The sequence below is a fragment of the Nannobrachium achirus genome, assembly GCF_963921795.1.
Source record: "Nannobrachium achirus genome assembly, chromosome: 10".
In the NCBI taxonomy this organism is placed as follows: Eukaryota; Metazoa; Chordata; class Actinopteri; order Myctophiformes; family Myctophidae; genus Nannobrachium; species Nannobrachium achirus.
The window spans coordinates 42,643,980-42,666,868 of NC_137819.1; the positions used below are offsets into that span (position 1 = coordinate 42,643,980).

Consider the following 22,889-nt stretch of genomic DNA (forward strand, 5'->3'; position numbering starts at 1 on the left):
CAATACATCTCGGATCCAAATGTTGTACTTTTACTCCACTACATTTATTTGATAACTTTACTTACTAATTACTTTGCAGATATAAATGATTATATTATAAAACATACATTAATGCACTTTAGCCCTATTCTACACCATGGCTATTTGAAAATAGCCGATCTACAAGCTCACAACGCGTCGTGAGCTTGCAGATCGGCTATTTTCAAACATTTTGTACTTTTACTTTTGGTACTTTAAGTACATTTTGATGCCAATACTTTCATACTTTTACTCAAGTACATTTTGAATTCCGGACTATAACTGAGTACATCTACATTGCAGTATTGATACTTTTACTTAAGTAAAGAATGTGAGTAGTACTTTATCCACCACTGGTGTGTGTGTGTGTGTGTGTGTGTGTGTGTGTGTGTGTGTGTGTGTGTGTGTGTGTGTGTGTGTGTGTGTGTGTGTGTGTGCGTGCGTGCGTGCGTGCGTGCGTGCGTGTGTGTGTGTTTGTGTGTGTGACTAGAAGGGAGAGGGGTTGCGGGTGCAGCTGTGTACTGTGTTGTTGTATTGTGTACAGTTTGTCAACAGGCTGGCTGGCTAAACAGACTCTAGACGTGGCCTGAGGACTTTGTGTTTGCCGTGTGACATTCCTCTGCTTGGTGGGAGGAGAGGAGGACGGAAGGAAGGAATTGGAAGCTCTTTCAACAGCTCTGTATTAAAGGAAGACAAGAAAAAAGGCAATATTCTTCCTATAAAACCCGTTCAGACCCAGAAACCATCTGTGTCATATATAATTTATATGATATATATATACTGTAGCAGCATATCGTCATTGTTGGGTGGAAACCTCGTATCTCGAAGTTTCAAATGTGTACGTTCTTTCGCAAAGTAAAGCTCTGCTTCATCATACAAGGCCGTCGCACAAATGTAGTGAAAACAGCCGATCTACGATCTGTAAATTAACAACCTATTTGTCTATTTTGATCATACTGCAGTGTCACACAAAAGCAAAAGTAGCAGATCCACAAGCTGGAAACACTACTTTTAGGTGGTTTTGAATTCCAATTCTGAAATGTAACAGTTTTGGACATATGAGGTTTCCAGAGACAGAGACAATATTCTTCCTTTAAACAACAAGGCTGCTATAACGTCTCAAACTAAGTATTACTTTCCTCACAGAGAAAATGACGACAAATCCAAATCAACACTAGACCCCATAGTCCAAAAGAATGAGAGTTTCAGTAACTAAGACCTTGGAATATACCGTAGCTGTTTTTGACTGTAGGCCTATTAACTGTATTAACAGTTTGCAAATAGAACAGTGGTAGGCTACGGTTATACAATGGTGCTAAAAGGATAACATAATAATGCCCTAAGGGTTTTTCAAAAACCCACAAACAGATCATGCAGTAATTACACACATTTGGACTACATTAGCCTTGGATCAAGACGAGTCTGACTTTTGCTTTCGTATCAGATTCGATAAAAAAATACATCTATGATAGTCTTGATCCAAGTTTAAGACTACATATTCATTACCTATTGGCCCTATAGGTTACTATTGCAATTGATTGAATACTTTATTAGAACTTTATTCACATAGGAAAAGCACAGGACTACAGTTCAGATACAAGGTCTACTAATAGGATTTAAACCCAAGAAAGCCCTATGGCTTGTTTACATTGGGGTCCTTTGTACTCATTTGAGGAGGTTATACAATGGCACTAAAAGGATAACACTAAAAGTACAAAAGGCCCTGAGGGCTTGTTTCCATTGTGGTCCTATGTAGCCTATTCAATTCTTCATGACAGAACTGTTCTTTACAGTCAATAACCAGCAGTGACAGTTGGCTGCCAACCAACTAGGCATACACAACGACCGTGGGACATCATTAATGACTGAATCGGCGCGTGACAACTAATATTAGCCTATAAAACGTCCACTTTTAACGGCCACTGCTGACCCAAAGGAATGCGCCGATGAGTCATCAAAGTCTCTCACACGACCCGGCCACTGTTTTTTAGTTTTTGACCCCTGGAGCCTGGAGGGCTGAAAGGGAGAAGAAAGGAGGAGTGTTCCTTCCAGCTGGGCCTGAGAGTCACTCTCCTCCTCCTGCAACCCCAGGGCACTCTCTCTCTCTCTCTCTCTCTCTCTCTCTCTCTCTCTCTCTGTCTCACTTTCAAGTCGACTCCCACGGTGGCAGAGGACTGAGAGGAGGCTTTCTGTTAGAGGAGATAATAATGTCCACCGGCCCTGAAACAGCAGCAGCAGCAGCAGCAGCAGCAGCGGAGCAGCCGGCGGTATGCGGGGGGCGGTGACGTTGTCCTGTGCCGGGCTCACGTCCCTCCGCCGCACGGGGTTGGTTTCCATCCCTCCGGTCCTCATCTTCATCCTGCTCCTGCAGCTCTTGGTTGGGTTCCACGGGCTGGGTTCTCCTTTCTCCTCCTCCTCGAGGGGAGGAGGAGGAGAGGTGGTTGTTGGAGGGTGGTGGGAGATGGAGGAGGAGCCGGCCATCTCCTTCTCTGTCATCAGCATCGAGCCGGAGAAGAGGAGCGGCCCTCCACGCCGCGGGGGAGCGGCCTCCTCCTCCGTGGGACCAGATCATCTGGACAACGACGATGATGAGGAAGATGAGGATGGTGATGAAGGCGTGGGGAGGAGGAGAGGCGGGCAGGAGGAGAACCTGGCCCTCAGATATGAAGATGAGAACGAGATGCCCACGCGCCAGGTAAGGAGAGATGGACACGCACACACACGCAGGTCACATGCATATTATTATTACCAATGCCAGGTAGGGTAAGGTGATATATTTTTGGTTAAAACAAACTTGGACCAAAGGTTAAAGCACTATATTGTGATAGCAATCATTATAGCAATGTTTGTTCAGTGTCCCTCCAGATTTTTGATCAACTGAAAATACATTTTCATATACTGTAGGTGACAACATTTCAGCCAGTCAGGAGAGTGCCCATTTATCAGCTTCATTCTTATAGTGTTACAGTTCCAATTTTGTCCGCTCATTTCTTTGTGTCATCAATTCCAATTTCACTTGTCCTATCCTGAATGAGTTCCCTATCCTGATTGGATAAAAATGGATATAGTGAATATAGTAGTATAATATAGTGCTTTCAATTTCAACACTTATTTGAACCAAAGAAAATCACTTACCCTACCTTAACATTTTTTTTTTGTTGCCAGCCCATTTTAACCCTTAGATGCTTGACACCAACATGCAATACCATGAAAGCATGCATAACTCCAACCCTAACCCCTAAAACTATTACTCTAAATGTCTATCCTATAACCCCAACCGCACACGCACGCACGCACGCACGCACACAGTGTTAGTAGTTGGTTGGTGGGCTAATAAATGTCATTACATTCAAGTTAATTGACAGAGAGAAAGGTGAGAGACAGACAGAGAGAGAGCGAGAAAGAGAGACAGTTTGTAGGGCCCCATAAAACTAATTATGATATAATTTAATTGAGAGAGAGAGAAGGAGAGAGAGAGAAGCCATCATTTAGTTAGGTGACATACCAGCGCTAATGGGATAATGTTAAAATGTGCAGCCTGTACTTATGTGTGCTTCCTCAGTGCATCTCAAAGTGCGGTCCAGGGACCCCCAGGACTCCTTGAGACACTTGCAGCAAAATGATTATTGCAGGGGTCTTCAACAGGAGGCCCGGACCTCCTAGGGGGTCCTCAGAGTTACTACAAGGGGTCCTCCAAATCTTTGAGTGATATATATTTTTTTATATTAACCACTTGATCCCTATTGTCCATAATCTGAGAAATGTAGTCAAAAATAGAAGATCTACAAGCTCACAACGCCTCGCAGAGCCAGGCGTTGTGAGCTTGTAGATATTCTATTTTTGGCAAAGAGCTTTGATGTATTGGGGGAAAAGAGCAGACCAAGTAGAGTGAAAGGTCAAGTTTATTAAGTATTGACGGCAAATTGACATGAATCCAACATACACTGATAATTGTGCTGTTAAACACTGAAACTATATGGAAACTATTAACAGGTTGTGGGGGGGGTCCCTGCTTCATCTATTTCTCAACTAAGGGGTACTTGGCCTGAAAACGTTGAAGACCCCTGGATTATAGGAACCAACTGGACACATACAGTTCTGTGTAGAAATGGACCCTTGCAGGTCTGTAACTCCGAGTGTACAAATGGACACCCGTACAGTTCTGTAATTCTTGATGGTACAAATGGAACCAAGTGGAGCCTTACGGGTCCATTTGGATCCATTTGTACACTCTCAGAGTTTTTGATTGAGTGGTTGTATGCTTTATTATTCAGAAATGTAAACAGTATGTGGTACAGTCAGACATTAAGGCTAAAAGGATAACACAAAAACGTCCTGGGGACTTAATTGTCTCCATTGTGTTCCAATGTATTCAATTCATCAATTCATCATAAAAAAATTAAAAAGGAAAAGAAAACGGCACTGAATGACCTCTCCTTTAGATTTACATTTAACATTTACCTCCCCTTGTGGTCTCCTGTTTTTTCAGGCCAATTCAGAAAGAAACCAGTGTTACACATCCTTTAATGGATGGTGTCAGGGCATTCCACATGTTGGTGGCAGAGTAGTAGAATGAGAATTTTGTTCCCATGTTTGTTCTAAATTTGGGTGTTGCCAGATCATGTCAGAGTTATGGTGGCCAGTGGCCTAATCATGCATACGAAACTGGTTGGTTTCCTTTACTTATCGTTGTTGTCAGGTGGAAACCCTGTACGTCCAACACCTTCCTTTTTTTTAAAATCATTTTTAAAACAATTTAAAATAGTGAAAATAGACGATTTACAGCACACAACGATGTGTTCTTGTAGATCTGCTATTTTCACTACTTTTGTGTGACACCTTTGTATGACGAAGTAGGGCTTAAATTTACCAAAAAACATACACATTTGAAACTTGGAGACACAAGGTTTCTGACTGACAGTGACGTTATGTGCGCTTTCTCACACAGCATTCAGTCTTTCTCAAACTTTTTCATGTCAAGGACCCCCAAATTGATATGTATTTGACTCCCATTTGAAAATATTTTGTGCCAGGGACACCCGCATACAAGATCTGTGTTGTTAAAATGTTTAAAAAGAAAATATTAGATTTGTTGCTTCTGTCAGGTTTAAGTGCTTAAACGGATGTTGATGCTATATTTCTTACGACGCTCTAGTGACTTTTGCTCAGACAGAGTTGGCAGCTCTCTCTGTCAGTGGCCCAACTTCTTGGAATGAGCTTCAAAAGTCTTCAAAAATCAGCTCCTTGCCACCATTTGGTCAGTTTGGAGCAATGTTCCTTAGCACTTCCAACCGTGACAGCACCTGGTTTAAGTCATTTATTTTGTTTCAGTTTACTTGTTTTAGGTACTGTTTTAGCACTATTATTTTGTAATTGGGTTAAATTCCTTGGATTCCATGGATTTGGACTGTGTCTATATTGTTACCTCGGCTACACTGAAAATGAGGGTTTGCACCTCAACTGTATTTCGAGTTTGAATAAAGGTGATGATGAATTTAGCAGGGGACCCTCTGGAACCCCCCCTCGAGGACACTTGGGGGTCCCCGGACCCCAATTTGAGCGAACCACTGCAGTATGTCATACGGAGTTCAGAGAGACCCAGCATATGTTATTATCTGCTGACATGATGGTACAGGTGAAGGCAGGACTGACCAAGGATCACATAGATGTGACAGCTGTTCTCTCTCCCTCTCTCTCTCTCTCTCCCTTTTTCTGCCTCATGTCACATGCTGTCAAAGTCTTCAGCCTCCGTCTGTGTGAAGGTGTGCCCCCCCCCCTCTCTGCTTATCACCTCTGACGTCCTCTCACACTTTCTCTCTCTCTCTCTTTCGCCCAAGGCTAACTCCTCTGACTCTCAGTCTTGTGATGAATCATCACCCCCCCTCCCTTCCCCCCACGAGCACCAAGGTCTCCATGGGTGCGCGTGTGTGTGCGTGTGTGTGTGTATATGTGTGTGTGTGCGTGTGCGTGTGTGTGTGTGTGTGTGTGTGTGTGTGTGTGTGTGTGTGTGTGTGTGTTGTGTGTGTGTGTTGCCTCCAAACCCCCAGGTAGGTAGATAGGGGGATAAAGAGGCAGGTCACATACCGTGACCCCCAGTGCAGCCAGTGACATGCTTGCCTGGGGCACTGTACACACACACACACACGCACGCACGCACGCACGCACGCACGCACGCACGCACACACGCACGCACGCACACACACACACTCCTGTGCATTCTTCCTATACATTATTTATGCAATGTTTTGACCTCTCAGGTCCGCACATAGGACATATTGAAATTATTGATGTGTGTGTGTGTGTGTGTGTGTGTGTGTGTGTGTGTGTGTGTGTGTGTGTGTGTGTGTGTGTGTGTGTGTGTGTGTGTGTGTACAGGGACAAGGCCAACTGGAGCTACAGTCCTGGGCAGCAGGAGAGCCGTCGTTCACTGCAGAGTTGGACAGGCTCATGGCCTACATGACCACACCCCAGGTACCTGTGCATGGACGCACCCCCTACAGCAGGGGTCTTCAACAGGGGGTCCGGAACCCTTATCCAAATCTTTGTGATAGGATCATTCTTTTAATTTAAATGAACAACTTGAACCCTCGCATCCCTATTCTGGGGCGAACTTTAGCCAAAAATAGCAAATCTCAACGCCTCGCAGCTGCGAGGCGTTGAGAGCTTGTAGATCGGCTATTTTCGGCAAATAGGTTTCGTGTATTGGTAAAAAAAAGAATAGTAAAGAGGAGAGAGAGAGAAAGTGGTGAGAAGATGAGAGAGCTTCCGATGTGGGTCGGAAGGTTAAGGAGTCTGACCCTGATCTGAGAGTTTAAATACAGAACGCTGCAAGGATACATACACGTTGTTATGATATTTGGGAGGACTAATGTTCTTCTTGTCCGACCAAAACCCATATTCCCCCTATGTGAGAATTGAAGGTCTCCCCTGCTATACTATATGAAATGCGCGTCTTCGCTCTCAGCGGCTGAGAATGGAAGGACCCTACTGGCCGTCTGAACATGTGCTCCACTCACAGCGGCTGAGAATGGAAGGCCCAACTCTACACGCCGAGGCCACGATTACTGCCTCAGCCGGAGCAGCCCTGTCGCTTGATAAGAAACACATACTTCAGTTATTACGGGGGTTACCTACCTTGCTGCCTGGCCTTGCTACAGCCATATAGGCCTACCGGTCCAGGCGCATACCACATAGGCTCTGATGCCTGACAGCGTGTTGCGGGTCCGATCCCGACGACCGTTTCTGTGTGTCACTCCCCATCTCTCCCCCCATTTCCTGTCAGTCTACTGTCCTATCAATAAAGGCATACAATCCCCAAAACAAATCTAAAAAAAAAAAAAAAAAAAAAAAAAAGAAGCCTTTTGTGATGATGAAGGTTGCAGATTCAATCAGTGCTATTTGGAGAAGCTTTAAAAAGGGTCAATAAGTTGAGGAAATTGTTAAATAAAAATACATTTACATTGTTTGAACTATGTGTTTCAGTAGGCCTAATAAATCAGATAATAAGAATGCACTATTTATTAGAAGTCTGCATCTGATCACCTTGACACTCAGGTGTGAGATAAAACCTACTGGAAACGTACAGTGTATTGGAACACCGTTATCGGAGTCTGTATTGGTCAGTTGGATCATGCAGTTAATCGGATATCAGCCAAAATGTCAATATGGTGCACGAATAGCTATTTTTGCTTAATGTTTGCCTATATTATGACATGCCCAGAATACTACGGACACTAGAGTTCATGTGGTTTAATGGACAACGCATCTTGATGTTTTGTTTCCTAAACATTTTGACCGCTCTGTCGCGCTCACAAATAACTCCTTTCTTACCCAAACAACACGGACACAACGGCACCACCATGCTTTTCATTATTATTTACTTCACAGGCAACAGTACAGCGCTGCTTGTGGAGTCAGAAGCCACACGGCACGGCGTGACAAGGAAAACTATTTACAACAGCACTCACAAACACAGCTGTGTCTTGAGGCCGTTCTTTCTTTGTGTTTTGGTCCAATCACAAGTTGGACCCAAACTTTGCTACAGTTACAGTACTCTGCTGTCTGCTTGTTATATAAAGTGGGTGAAACTATGTGTTAATGTTGTCATTTTGGGATAAATCGTGCCTCTCTCAGCCCCTCCACCCCTCTCCCTGCTTCTTACACACACAATAGTAGTCTGTTGTTAATGTTACTTTTCGGGATTCAAATTCTCTGCAAGCTTGAAATGTGTTGCTTCGCACTGTGTATTTTTTTGAGCTTGCAAATCTGTTACTTTTGATGCTTTTGTGTGACGCTGTAGTAGTATGATCAAATAAGGAGTTAATTTACAACAAATAAAAACACTTTATGCTATTGATCTATCGATTATTGAGTTATCGATTATTGATATATTAATTATATATTTATATTCATCTTACTTTGGTTACATTAATATGTGGCTGTATGCTGATGTTATGAATGTAATATCCTAGCCAGGGAAGTAAATGAGTATGATATATGTCTTATGAGTCTAGAACACCCTCAGTTACGAGGTTACACCCTGTAGTTATGAAGCAGGCTCATACAGCAAGGTCAAGTACACTAGCTATTCCCCTGTAGGCAAGCGGCAGACCCAGACTGCAAGACGACAAGTTATAAGGTGTTATGAACGCAAGGAGACTGTTTCTCGTGGGCCTTCCATTCTCAGCCGATAAGAATGGAACACTTGTCCATGCAGCAGTTGGTCAGGGTTAGTCGCAGATCAGGCAGAATTGACAGAAGGAATGTCAGTCCTCAGATATATCCTAACAATGTGTATGTATCCTGTTTAAGCTGTCCCTCATCCAGATTGGTGTCAGACTCCTGTTGCCTTCCGAGACAACTGGACCCTGTCCACCTTTCCTTCTTCCATCTCTTTTTCCTTTCTCCTTTCTTCTTTCTATTCTTCACTCTTATTTTCTCATTATTATATTACATTAGCCTGGTTCCAGCCCATAGACCCGCCCACTCTCAGAGTGGACTGTTTCTCTGGTCTGGAGCTGAGTAAATGCATCGGCTGTTTCCCAACCAAAAATTGTGGCTCCTCCAATGAGCGCGGGGGGTGGGGTGGGTCTAAAGAATATCCAATCCGCGCAGCAGTTGAAACGATTCAAACGAAGTTCAGGCAGGCACACACACACACACATGCGCGACGCGTGCTGATTTCACCAAGCTGTTAATGTTGATCACATGTTTCTGGTCGCAGTTCTGTGTGGAAGCAGTCACTGGCACAGACAGAGACACACACACAAACACACACACACACCGCGGCCGTACGTCGCGATCACCGTGCGTCGCGATCACTCGCGCGCGGCAACGCGCGTGCACGCTTGCACAAAAGTCCCTCCCCCAGAAATCTTTCAGAATAGGGCACAGTTTCAGACTAAAGCGTGAGCTGAGTCTGAAATCAGGCTAATATTACATAGGAATTATTGTCATATTATTGTCACCTTTTGTATTGAATAAATCTTCTAAAATGTACAATAGCATTTTACTCTTCATTCTCTCAAATGTTCAATTTCCACAACAAACACAAAAAGTTAAAATATGGAGTCTGTATTAATGTGTGTTCTGCAAGATGTTTTGCATAAGAGTGCGGTGCTGTATGTTTGTGTAACTTGTTGGACAAACTTGGTAAATTGTTTTTTTGTTATCACAGCAACAGATGCACCAGAGCAAGAGATCTGACCCTCACACTTTTGTAATAAGTTTCAGATTCTAATTCTGAGTCAGGAGATCTGAGAGGTTGGGAGTGAAACCAGACCTGGAGCCATTTCTGATGAGATGAGGCGATTATAAACACATTTTAAACTAGTACACACTGCAATACATACCCAGGCATAGGGTGAATTATTTTCAGGCGATATGATGATTCGCCAATAACCTGTGATGACTTCCAATTTAAGTTTGAAATCGTTGCTGTCGGGCATACTACATTGTTGTGTTTTTTGGTAAATGAATGCCCACTTAATCACACAAAAGCATCAAATGTAGCAGGTCCGCAAGCTTTAAACGTGGCACGAAGCGTTTCCAGCTTGCTGGATCTGCGCTGCTTTTGCTATTATTGAATTTCAATCCTAAATAGTAACAGTTTTGCACATTTGAGGTTTCCACTCGACTCGAGGCGAAATATAAAAGTTAAGGGGGATTTAGGAGTTTTTGGCAACACTAAGTGTAATATTGAGAGAGAGAATCCTCCATGATTTGTTGTTTCTGTAACCCTCATCTGTGGGTGGGAGGTCAGGACCTCTGCAATGCACCCCCCCCCCCCCAAGATCACTAATTCCCACTAGGGTTTGCCTGGTACTCTGCCTCCACTTCACTGACTCCCACACAGATACAGTATGTCTGTCCATCAAAACAAAAATGAATATTCTCTCCACGAGAAAATAAATAAATCAACCTTTGGTGTTGATCATCTCATTGTACTATTTATTTATGGATAATGATAACTGCCGTGACATTTGGACAGTTCTCACTCACTATTGTTTATTTAATCTAATAAACCATAAATATCGGTTCAACAGTTGAGTCTGTTTTAAAAAGACCTTTGTGAGATAGTAGTAATATGGTTTAATTTGACTGTTTGAAACATGTTGCCCTCTACGATGTATACATCGTAGTATAGATATATATAGCTATATCTGATCCCATATAGTATATTGTCTCTGTCAACTAAGCTTGTGAATCTGCTGCTTTTGATGCTCTTGTGTGACACTGTCTTAATGTCATATGATCAAGTAGCGGTGTTAATTTAGCAAAAACACAAACAGTTACAATAAATTATGTTACGTTGGAAAAACAATGTTACCACTTGATTCCTTCCTAACTTGACTTGTTTCACCATGTCTCTGTGGTGCCGTGGCTGCCTGTGGTGTCCCCCCCGCCTGCAGGTGAACTGCTCCAGGGTGCTGGTCCCAGGCCAGTCCCAGGCCTCACCCCAGGCCTCTGGAGGACCCGCAGAGGCTTGGCTGCTGTGCGCCGAGGACTGGCTCCTTCCAGCTGCACACTCGCCATGTGTTGCATACTCCTTCAGGTGTGTGTGTGTGTGTGTGTGTGTGTGTGTGTGTGTGTGTGTGTGTGTGTGTGTGTGTGTGTGTGTGTGTGTGTGTGTGTGTGTGTGTGTGTGAGTGTGAGAGTCGAGAGACGTGTGTGTGATGCAATGCTTATTCATTCATATCACTGGCAGAGTTGGCATAAACAACGTAATGCATATTTAATCATGCATAGAATGATCTCCCTACAACTTATCGGCTTCATTTTTTTAATATCATTTCTGTCTGCCTGTCTGTCTTTCTGTCTTTGTCTTGCTGTATTTCACTCTCACTCACTCTCTCTCTCTCTCCCCCTCATACATCTATATGCCTGCCTGTCTGTATCTTTCTTTGTCTGTCCTGCTGTCTCTCTTTCTCTCTCTGTACGGTATGTCTCTCTGTCTCACTTTGTCTCTCTCTCTCTCTCTCTCTTTGTATCTCTCTCTGTCTCACTTTGTCTGTCTCTCTCTCTCTCCCCCACACACTCTCCCACAATCTGTATGCCTGCCGGCCTGCATCTCTCTTTGTCTGTCTCCTTCTTTGTCTGCTCTCTCCCTCTCCCTCTCCCTCTCCCACACCCTCTCTCTCTTTCTCTTTCTCTCTCTCTCTCCAGTATGGACGGGGGAGATGCAGACTTTCTGAAGACCGCATTAGGGCTGGGGTGCGAGGTCCACAGATTCGATCCCGGGAGGAGTTCGAGGAGCGACGCGTCCACCGGTCACGGCGGCGGTCAGTCCTCCCCCGCCGCTGCTGCTGGCGGCAAAAGTTTGGCCCGAGGCGAGGTCAGACACCACAAGATGTGGCTGGAGTGGCGAGCGGCGCCCAGACGCAAGCGGCGGCAGAGCCGGAGGGGAGGAGGAGGAGTAGGCACCCTGGGTAGCGTCTCTCGCACACTGGCAGACATCATGGAGGCACTGGGACATCACACGGTATAACACGCACACGCACACGCATGCACACACGCACACACACACAGTCAGTGACAAACAAACATACCTTGCAGCCCCCTCACCCCATCTTACCCACAAAGAACTGACTCTCACTTTACTCTGGTACGTTCCCATAGCAACAGGGCTCTGAGCCATCCCTGGCTGCCATGGCAACAGTTTTTTTTTCTTTCAAAGTCAGTGCCAGTGACTCTGCACTGCTGTAGTAGCTGAGCTGCGGCCACAAGAGGGAGCTATGAGCCCACATATTGTTGTCTAGTTTAGATGCTGTTGAAAGGAAGGGAGTGTTTTCTGTTTAGTCTAGTGGTTCTGATACATTTTCATGTCAAGGACCCCCGCATTGGTATGTGTTTGATGACGGACATCTCATCTGGAAGGACTGTGTGCCAGGGACAAAGGAACAGAACATTTTGTGTTAAACTATTTTGTAATTATAACCACATTTTATAAATGTTTTTAAGATAGTTCAAAACATTTCCAAAACAGACAAAGTATAAAATAGGGTTAAAGTAGTTAAACGCATTGTGATGCTATATTAACTACAGTAATTTTGCCGGGAACCCCCTTGAAGAACCCCTGGTGGGTCCCCGGACCCCACTTTAAGAATCACTGGTTTAGCCTATTGACTCTTGATATGAATCCCAGAACGCTCGCCCCAAAACACAGTTGCTTTTCCTCTATTGTTCACAGCTGAGAAGCGCTGGAGACACTGCCATGAAAACCAACCAATCAAAACACCACACTGCCAAACCCCAACTTCTGAGTAGGGTCGTTCAGTGCACGCACTCACCTCACCCGGTGCGCAGTGCGCTGGATTTTTGAACGACACCGCACCGAGTGCACCGAATAAACGAACAACATGGCACACCAGTGCTTGAGTTCGCATTTCCGGACACACCCTTAATTTCAGAACAGTAGCCTATTAAACTTACACGCTTCTAACTATGATTGGCAATTGAAGACAGTGAGTGAACTATTATTGTTTTGATTCTTTGTAAAGCATGAATTGATTTAAAAAGTCTACCGACTGCGACTACAGATCCCATAGTGCATGGCAAAAATGCTAAACAGCATACATTTTGGGAGAAAACTCAGTAAAGTGTTACCCTAAAATCTGCTTCATCAAAGTCTGCGTTGCGACTCCCTACCCTCCTTCAAAATCGCTCTTCAAAAGAGCACCTGACAACTTCAATTTACATTTTGGTGACTGGAGAAAAAACTCAACAAACATAAAATAAAAAATCACACTCGTGTGAACTGAGCGGTGGTGTGTGTGTGTGTGTGTGTGTGTGTGTGTGTGTGTGTGTGTGTGTGTGTGTGTGTGTGTGTGTGTGTGTGCCCCCTGTGTGTGTGTGTGTGTGTGTGTGTGTGTGTGTGTGTGTGCCCCCTGTGTGTGTTTGTGTGTGAGTGTGCCTGGCCTATGCCTGGCCTATCCTGAACAACAGCGCCCCTCCCTTAACATGTGTGGTCAGAAAAGGTTACTGCACTGCAGGCTACATACCCGGAGACAGACAGACAAACAGACAAACAGACAGACAGACCCACACACACGGCCACGTATAGGAGCGTTGTGACCACCGCTCAAAAAGGCCATTGATGGGAAAAAGGTGTATAATTACAGTAGCCTATGTACTTATGGCCAAAGCTGTGCATCGACATTAGACATGTCGACATGACAGACATTGAAGAGTATTCCATCTCACGCCAGAAAGGAAGCTTCTAGAATCTAGAAGTTTTCTTTCTGCAGTGTAATGCATATTCATTATGAGATATGAATACGTTCTGGGAGACAGTGGGGATTGCACAATATAATACTGGCATTTTCTGAATATTACCATGACATCACAGTTTGAATTTAGTTTTTCGTTTAGAATAAAGATTCTCAGTTCTCCTACACTGTCTCACTCTCAGCTTTCCTACTGTCTGTCTCTGATGCTGTCTCCCTCTCAGCTTTCCTCATCTGTCTCAATAAAAACAAAAGGAAACGGCAATGCATTTCTTTTTCATTTCAATGTGCTTGCATTTAAGACAATAGAGCAGCAAAGTTTGGCGTCATTTACACATCCTACCTGATTCCTGTTTTTTTCCACGCCATTCTGGATTCCCATAGACTTTTTTCATATCGCGTCATATAAGAACTGTTCCAAACATAAACAAATGATCTCAGCGATTTGACTCATATGGATATGAAGAATCAACTGATGGTAAGAAAGCGCTAATGTTACTGTCGCCGAATTAGTTACATTTTCACCAGAAACAGACTATATCAAATATTAGTGACTAACTATCATAAACCATACAGAGCCATCTCCCCGACAATATCGCAGAGACCATTTTTGGACCACAATGCTTATATGTGACAATTTTAAGATGACTCAGTGTAATTCTCCATAGAGAAATTACCTCAACCGGGGGATGAGAAGGTGGCGTCATGACTTCGTTACTCAACATCTCTCTCTCTATCAATTCAGTTAAATTCAAAGAGGCTTTATTGACATGAAAAAAAATATGATTATAATACATCATATTGCATCAGTTAGAAAAACTGTATGTGGGCTACAAGGTCAGCTTGGGATATCGCTTTTGAACAGTTTTTATCTAGCAGCAATTAGCCAGACATTTTATCATGAGCATTAGTAAGGACCATTTACAATTTATGAAGATTGGTTGGAATGCGCAAAGACGTCATTTCACCCATCTTACTAGTATGATGTCACAATAAAGATTGATTCAGCAATATTTCAATAGTAGAGACTTTACTTTCAATAAGGACGGCGTTGGCAGTCCGCTCCGGTAACCGGAAATGGATCAGTGCTCGACAGATAAACCTGCTTGCCGTCTCAGCCCTTCCTACTACGGCAGAAACTTCCTTTCCACGTAGTGTCTACAACGTCTAGACGCGTCACCATGGGAACCAAAGAGTTCTGTAAAAGGGGTGGGAACGCGTCGCCGATGGCTGTTTGCTTAACGATTTTGACTGCTACGGCGATTGTGTCATAGCAGCTGTACTTCCGCCTAGCTTAAACTCCCTATTGTCTCTCTCTCCCTCTCTCTCTCTCCCTGTCCCCTGTGCTGTGTTCAGGTGGACTTCCTGTACACGGACCTGCTCAGTGCAGAGTGGAGGGTGTTCCAGAACTGGCTGGAGCTGGAGACCCTGTGGAGCGTGCACCACCTGGTGGCCACCGCCCACCTGCAGTGGGCGGGCTTCGAGGTGGGCGGGGCCGACGAGGAGGTGCTGCGCTACTGGTTCAGCGTGCTGCAGGGCCTCAGAGCCTGCGGGTTCAGGCTGGTCCACAGCGCGCCCAGGGGAGAGGGCCGGAGCGTCCTCAAACGGACCGTGGAGAACGCACACAGCTCCTACACGCTGAGCTGGGTCAACATGAGACACTGACACAGTGACACAGTGGCACGCACGCACGCACGCACGCACGCACGCACGCACGCACACAGGCCCCTTTTCCACAAAAGGAACTTTCGTTCTAGAACTGGTTCCTTCTAGCATCTTGGAACCTTGGTGCTTTCACAGACCCGGCTGTGAACCGGCTCCATTTTTTATTATTTTTTGCATCTGCAACTTCCAACCTGTAGAATAGTGACACGCCCAGTTTGGTTCCCATTTCAGTGCAGGAGAAACTAAGTATTTTTGGTTCCAGTTCCGAACCAACTTTTAGGGTTCTGAACCAATTAATTTTCAGTGGAAAGTGGAAGAGAAAAAAAAAGAACGGAACCGGTTCAACCCCAGTGGAAAAGGGGTTGAACACACTCACACTACAGTGACTACACTGGGAACTATCGTTCATTTGAGTCAAGTCATTTCGTTCTCTGTTCACTAAAAAGATTATTTCAAATGATGTTCCGCCCTCCTCACGTAGTTCAGTCCAATGGCGAAAGAAGAACATCTCTCTTCAGTCAATCAAAATGTTGCATCTTGCCATTGACTGAACCTGACATCACTACAGGCATTCCACACGGAGGAAACTGAGTGACTCAAGGAACAAACGATTGGGGAAGTGACCAAGTTCATTCCCGCTGACCAAAAAGAACGAATTACCTCACACACAGGCACGCACACACGCGCAGGCATGCACACACACAGACAGACAGTTTTACACTACCATCCAAAGTCCACTGCTAATGATCCTGTTGCAGTGGCTCTCCCTCTGGTGGAGGCACATGCAACTGCAGGTAGTTCTGCCTCCACCCATGAAGTGTTCTGGCTGCTATCAGAGCTGTCTGATTTGACCAAGGATGGAGTTGGAGACCTCTATCTCCACATTCTAACTTTTTTCTTCTTCTTTTTTTGTAAATTAACACCCTACTTGACATACTACAGCGTCACACAAAAGTAGCGGATTTCGAGCTTGTTGATCTGCTACTTTTGCTTTTCTTGAATTTGAAACCTGAAAAGTAACAGTTTTGGACCTAATATGAGGTTTCTACCCAACAGAAACGATATATAGGTCAACTTTTCCCAACCTGTTGACCAAGGACCACTGGTGGGTCCTTTTAAATAACTGGCAGAGTGATAGTAAAATATGTTATTGTTGTTTAACATGGTATAGATATCATTCTCAGTGTTAAAAGTCAATGCCATGATGTTTTGATCTGATAACTAATGCACGAGACGAGAATCTGCCCCACTCAGGGACAGAAAGATTGACCAGAAATGTCAAAGTGTCCAGGACACGGGATAATAAAAACGCCAAAACATTCTACATCCTTGGCTTCTGAGTCCATGAGACTCAGTCACAACAACATCCCATCCATGTTATGTTTAATTGTCCAATCAGAATGTGACTAATGTATTCTGTAAACTCCATATATCTGTGAATCATTATGCTTTGTCACTCAGAGAAACTATGGGTGAGAAAATGCTCTATACTGTACTTGTACAGTACTTTGAACTCTGACTAAACTTCAACACAAAAACGCATATTCCCTGGTGTGGACATTCATCATTTCTTGTGTGTGGAGTATTTTATTATGATTGGGGAAAACTGTTTATCCATATGGAATATGATCCAAAATTCCATCAAATGGTCCTTCGAGCCGGATTAGCTCCGAGGAGATATTGGTCTCTTCCGCTGCTAGAACCAGTTAACAACCAGCCGGGGATATTATCAGACGTTTCCCCTGACTCCCACGGAAAGGACTATCTCCCACACGTTTTTTCCTCCTGCGCGAGGAGAAATTACCTTGGGACGCCCCGAGCACAGGGAGGCAGAAAACACCTGCCGAAATCTAAACAACCTTTTTACAAACGGAACAATTGCACCATTTTTGAGCTTGAAGCCTCTCTCCAAAGCTTGGAGAATGAACTGATAACAGCCGTAACGGCTAAGATAGACGATGAGGAAATGAAACAGTTGTTTCTAGGTGCCCCACAATTGCACCATTTTTGCCCATATGGAGAAAGGAATTCGGATATGATGACTCTCTCCCACATCAACATATCGATAAAATCTCACAACGGTCTGAAGAAAGCCGAAATGGAGGCAGCCAGGGTTGGCTCTGGCACAGCGTTCCACACCAGGGACCGGACACAGACAGTTTCTCTCACAGAGACTTGAGAGGCGGGCTTCATTCTCACACACTGTCCTAATTCAACAGAACCCAGGTCATACGTTTATACCTGCTGTCTTAAGAGTCTAGCTAGCTCTTAACACAGCTGCATTTTTATTGTTTAATGTTTTGTAGTCTATTGTTTTATCGCTTTTCGTTGCACGTTTGAGTAACAGAATAGGGACTGCGGTTTCCTGTTCTGAGGACATAGCAGACTGTTGGTCACAGATTCATGCTTGTCCATATTATTAGTTGGTGTTATTTAGCACGAGACTCCAGTTTAGTGTTGCCAGGACGAAAGTTATTTCTGTCCTGAAGGAAATCTTTACACGATTTTGTTTAGTGTACCCAGAACAAAAGCAATTGTTCTGAAGGGAGAATCTCTTGGCCAGTGCATAACCCAGCCACTTAACCACATAACAAATCGCGTGGTTATTTTATTAATAATAGCTGATTCCAGCTACTTAATCACATAAGAAATAGCGTGGTTATTTTAATTGGTAGATTTCCTTTATGTTCCAGAACAGAACGTTCTGACGGAAATCTTCATGCTTTACGCTTACACGTCTTCGTTTTCGTCTCAGTCTTATCTTATTTTATTTATTTATTTTATTTCCGTCTCAGGCGACTCTGAGATGTTGAATACAGGAGCTTTTTATCTCAACGCTCCCAAGAACATTTTTAAGAAACATGACCATTCAAGCTAAAAAAGCCCCCTGCTCCGAGAAGCAGTGTTTTTATCGTGTAAATCCTGGACACACACGGATGAGATGTTACAATCTAAACCTAGAACCTTTTTTTTTAACCCGGACCTCACATCACTCTGGAAGATCATCGGGAACTCCCATTTACCAGCAATACCTAAAACCTTTCCTGGAACATTTCAATGGATATGTGCGAAGCTGACATTATTGCCACTGGATGTGTTGCTGGATACCACTGGATGTTCAAACCTCATTAGGAAGGAACAGAGGACGCAAACCATGTTTTCAAGATGCTGAAGGGCTTGACAGAGCCCCCCCCCCCCAGCCGAACCTGGCTGGCATTGCCCTTTCACTCACAATGCGATGGGACGCGTTGTGAGCTTGTAGATCTGCTACGTGACTGTCATGGATTACAATGTCCCGAAAAGAACAAACGCTCTTTTGACCCTGGGGACGCCCGAGATAATGGTACTATATATTTTGTTTACTTTTGACTAAGTACGACTTCTGAGAGAAAAAAAAAGAAAAAAAAATCAAGTTCTGACTGACAAACCCATCTGTTAAATGTTTTTGATATATTGTCTGTCTAATCATCTCTAATCCAATTTTCCTCCCCTGGTTACATTTCGGTTTGTCTATTATGAAAGCAGGAAAATCAAACCAAGTATAAAGTGAGCGGTGCTGCTTCTGTGTACAATATGGTACAATATGTGCTTGGCTTATGCTGCTTGCTTGCTCAATGCCTGCTGCTCGCGTGAGCTGCTTACGCTGCTTATAGGCTGGCACGGCCTATGTGTTATTATTGTTTTATTTTGGAAAAAAAACTATGAGGGGATTGCTGGAATTGTTTTTTATTTCATTTTCTTATTTTTACCTTGAGAGGCCACGAGCCGATTCAGTTTCTGTGTGACCTTGCTCTCTCTTTCTCTCTCAAAAATGGGTTTCATTCGCTCTTGTTCTGTATAATCTACTGTTTACATTCTAATACAGGGCTTGATAACAATGTGCTGGGGTTATATTTGAATCTGTCTTGGGTTTTTCTCCCTCTGTATTGTGTTCTAACTCACTTGCCTGGTTTGCAAAACTAGGAATTATTTACACATATGACTGTCTCTCTCTCTCTCTCTCTCTAAAAAGGGATCTCATTCACTCTTGGTATGACTACACTCGTACTGATAACAACCAACGCTTGGGTTTATTTGAATGTTTATATATGATGCCCCTAACGTCTTAATAATTTTTTTTCTCTCCCTAATGTATTAATTCTTTTTCACCAATGTGGTAGGGATTATTTTTACTTTATTTATTTCATTTTAGGGGACAGGACGGACTCGACCTGGATAGACAGGTATCGTGGAAGGAACTCCACTAACTCGCTAACCAACTTGACTGACTAACTGACGGACTGACGGTTTTATTTCAATTTTATTTTAACCAGTTTAATTTCATGACTGTTTATTTTATTTTAACCCATTTTCTCCTGTCCTCCTGTTTTGTCGTGAAAAACACCATATCCTGAAAACCGTTCCTCTTGCAGAGAACGTAAACAACTGACTTGATAGTCTGCTAGAAGACAGGCCTTCAAGGTCAGAGGGTCTGTGTGTGTGAGATTTATTATTTAGTAATCCTGTTCTTTTAAACCACATCTTATGGAACCAAAAACATTTACTTTTACCATTCTTAACACATAAACTGCAGTATGGGTTAAGGATGGAAGAGGCCTAGCCCTGCTTTACTCAACGTTTAATTTCTCATGTTGGTTTATTTTTGGTAATACTTTATCCTCTTTACTTGAGTAAAAGCAGGCTGAGACGGTTCCAAAAACAATTTAGATGGCTGGGCTCCATTCAAACCTTTTCAGTCAAATTCCACAATTATTACAACCCTACTGGGCTTATACGGGATTACACGTTATGGAAAAAAAAAAAAATGACATTATGATTATGTTATGTATTTTTATTATTATTATTTTACTTCTTTAAAGTCTCTCTCTCTGGGACACTTTCAGTAGAGAGCCTTTCAGCAGGCCTCGCTAACTATTGTTTTGGGAAAACCTTATCTTGTTATGATACACTTCCCCCCTCACAGGCCTGGAAGCTCACTCTAACTCTGACAGTGAGCAGAGTCATTGTCCTTTACTGTACCTCGGTACCCTACTGTACCTCGGTACCATCTGTTTCTCATTTAACCATATTTTAACAAATTATCCTCCAAACAAAACAATTTTTGTCACACCCAATATTTTTGGCTGTGGCAAACGGGAGGGAATGTGTTTGGAGAATTAATATTTAGAATTAATATTTTTTCATTTAATTTTATTTCTTTCATATTTTCATTTTCTGAATTCATATTTCATTTTCTGATTTCATATTTTCATATTTCATTTTGTTTTCATTTCATCCCATTTAAATATATTTCATTTTGTGAAGTTGATTCCAATCCTCAACAGGGTTAATCTGTTTCCCCTAACAGAACAAACTGACACAACTTGTGTCCCCTTTTTGGTGATGTATCTAAACATTTCAATTTAATTTCTATATATAAATACCTTATTGCCTTACAGTATGGATTGATTTGTCCCTGTCTTTTCCCTTGTCTTACAGATAAAGATATTTTGAGATGATAATTGAGAATGATTTGACAGACACATACTTCACTACATGTCTGTCCAAAGTGGAAATGTCAAAAAGGATGATTGAAAAGTCCATATGCTTGACATGGATAATTTCCAATCAATCTTGGACACATTGAACCTTTGTAAAATACATATATATAATAATTAATAATTAAGACAATAAAAATCTTTTACCTCTACTTTAAAAAAAACAAAGTTCAATTATGATATTCTGACTTAAATACCTTTGGAAAATATACAGTTCTTTTGACTCTCCTCTTAAAATCTATCGAAATGTTTTTGATTTAAACTGTTCAACTATTATGTTCTGTTTCAAATACTTAAAAAAAGAAAAAAGTTTAACCCATGTTTTCTTCCCTTGTTGTTTATGCTGCCTTGACATTTAACACTTCAAATGCTATCTCAGGAGGGAATTGATAGTAAAATATGTTATTGTTGTTTAACATGGTATAGATATCATTCTCAGTGTTAAAAGTCAATGCCATGATGTTTTGATCTGATAACTAATGCACGAGACGAGAATCTGCCCCACTCAGGGACAGAAAGATTGACCAGAAATGTCAAAGTGTCCAGGACACGGGATAATAAAAACGCCAAAACATTCTACATCCTTGGCTTCTGAGTCCATGAGACTCAGTCACAACAACATCCCATCCATGTTATGTTTAATTGTCCAATCAGAATGTGACTAATGTATTCTGTAAACTCCATATATCTGTGAATCATTATGCTTTGTCACTCAGAGAAACTATGGGTGAGAAAATGCTCTATACTGTACTTGTACAGTACTTTGAACTCTGACTAAACTTCAACACAAAAACGCATATTCCCTGGTGTGGACATTCATCATTTCTTGTGTGTGGAGTATTTTATTATGATTGGGGAAAACTGTTTATCCATATGGAATATGATCCAAAATTCCATCACAGAGCACCAAAATAGTTGTGGATAATATAACATTTGTATTTAAAAATGTATGTAAACGAATGTCATGTCTTTCTTTAAAACTTTAGTTGTATCATTGTGATATAAACTCAAAGTAAACTACCCATCTGACCGTTAAGCAGTCAGATGGGAGGGCAGCAAAACACTGACGATAGGGTTTAATTGGTTTTACTTTATCATTTGTCATAAATGCCAAAACAGTAAGCTTGGAGCAATGTGAAGGCAGGCTGCCAAACTAGTGCTCTGCTAAACTCTTTACTGGTGCAATACTTGGGTAAATACCTTCACTGGCAGGAAGGAATGTACACTTTTCTAATCTACTTTAGTACTTTCCTGTTATTTTCTACAAGATTCTTTGTTGCCAGGCATGCAATCCTGAGTGCTAAATGTTTAGATTCATTTTACTTTGAAGTTGCCAACATGTAGACAAACATTAGCCTACAACCTACATAATGGTGGCAACTTAGTAAAACGAGCCACTACATTAGCCACTAATGTGCACTCTCCATGGTGTCCTATTCTTCTTACACAGCTCAATGGTCCAGTTTCATAACACACACCATGAATAATGTAAAACTCTGCATTAAAAACATATTGAAATACAACACCTGACCGTAAATTTCTAATTTATTTTGCTGTTGCTACCATGTGTATTACTATCCCTTTCAAAGACACCCTAGTGATATCTAGCCACACAGGCTAAATAATGATGCATTTCATGGCAATGTTGCATTGTTGAAAACAAAGCTGCTAATAAATATGTTTGAAATAAATGAGTAAAATTGTGTTTTATATCCCTGCAGTCCAGATCTAGACTAGGATCAGGAACATGACGTTTGTAAAGTCAGGATGATGATACATGTATGTTTTTATGTGCAGCAGGACAACTGGGCCTATTCACTGATAGACAGAAGCCAGGTCATAGTGTGTATAGTTTTAATTTATTTAGGTTATTCTACTGTTAGACTGATGGCTTACTTCTTGGTTTACCTACGATCCTAAACTACTATTTCAATACATTTGATGT

At 42.5% G+C, this 22,889-nt stretch overlaps 1 protein-coding gene across 1 annotated transcript; it reads left to right on the forward strand.

Moving 5' to 3' along the window:
* Positions 1-2,287: 2,287 nt before the first annotated feature.
* On the forward strand, positions 2,288-15,407 carry LOC308293073 (putative methyltransferase-like protein 24; the record flags this gene model as incomplete). Its single annotated transcript, XM_080735503.1, has 5 exons — positions 2,288-2,713; positions 6,394-6,489; positions 10,929-11,071; positions 11,683-11,998; positions 15,099-15,407. 5 exons carry the CDS (start codon positions 2,288-2,290, stop codon positions 15,405-15,407), a joined length of 1,290 nt encoding a protein of 429 aa, XP_080591629.1.
* Positions 15,408-22,889: the final 7,482 nt, after the last annotated feature.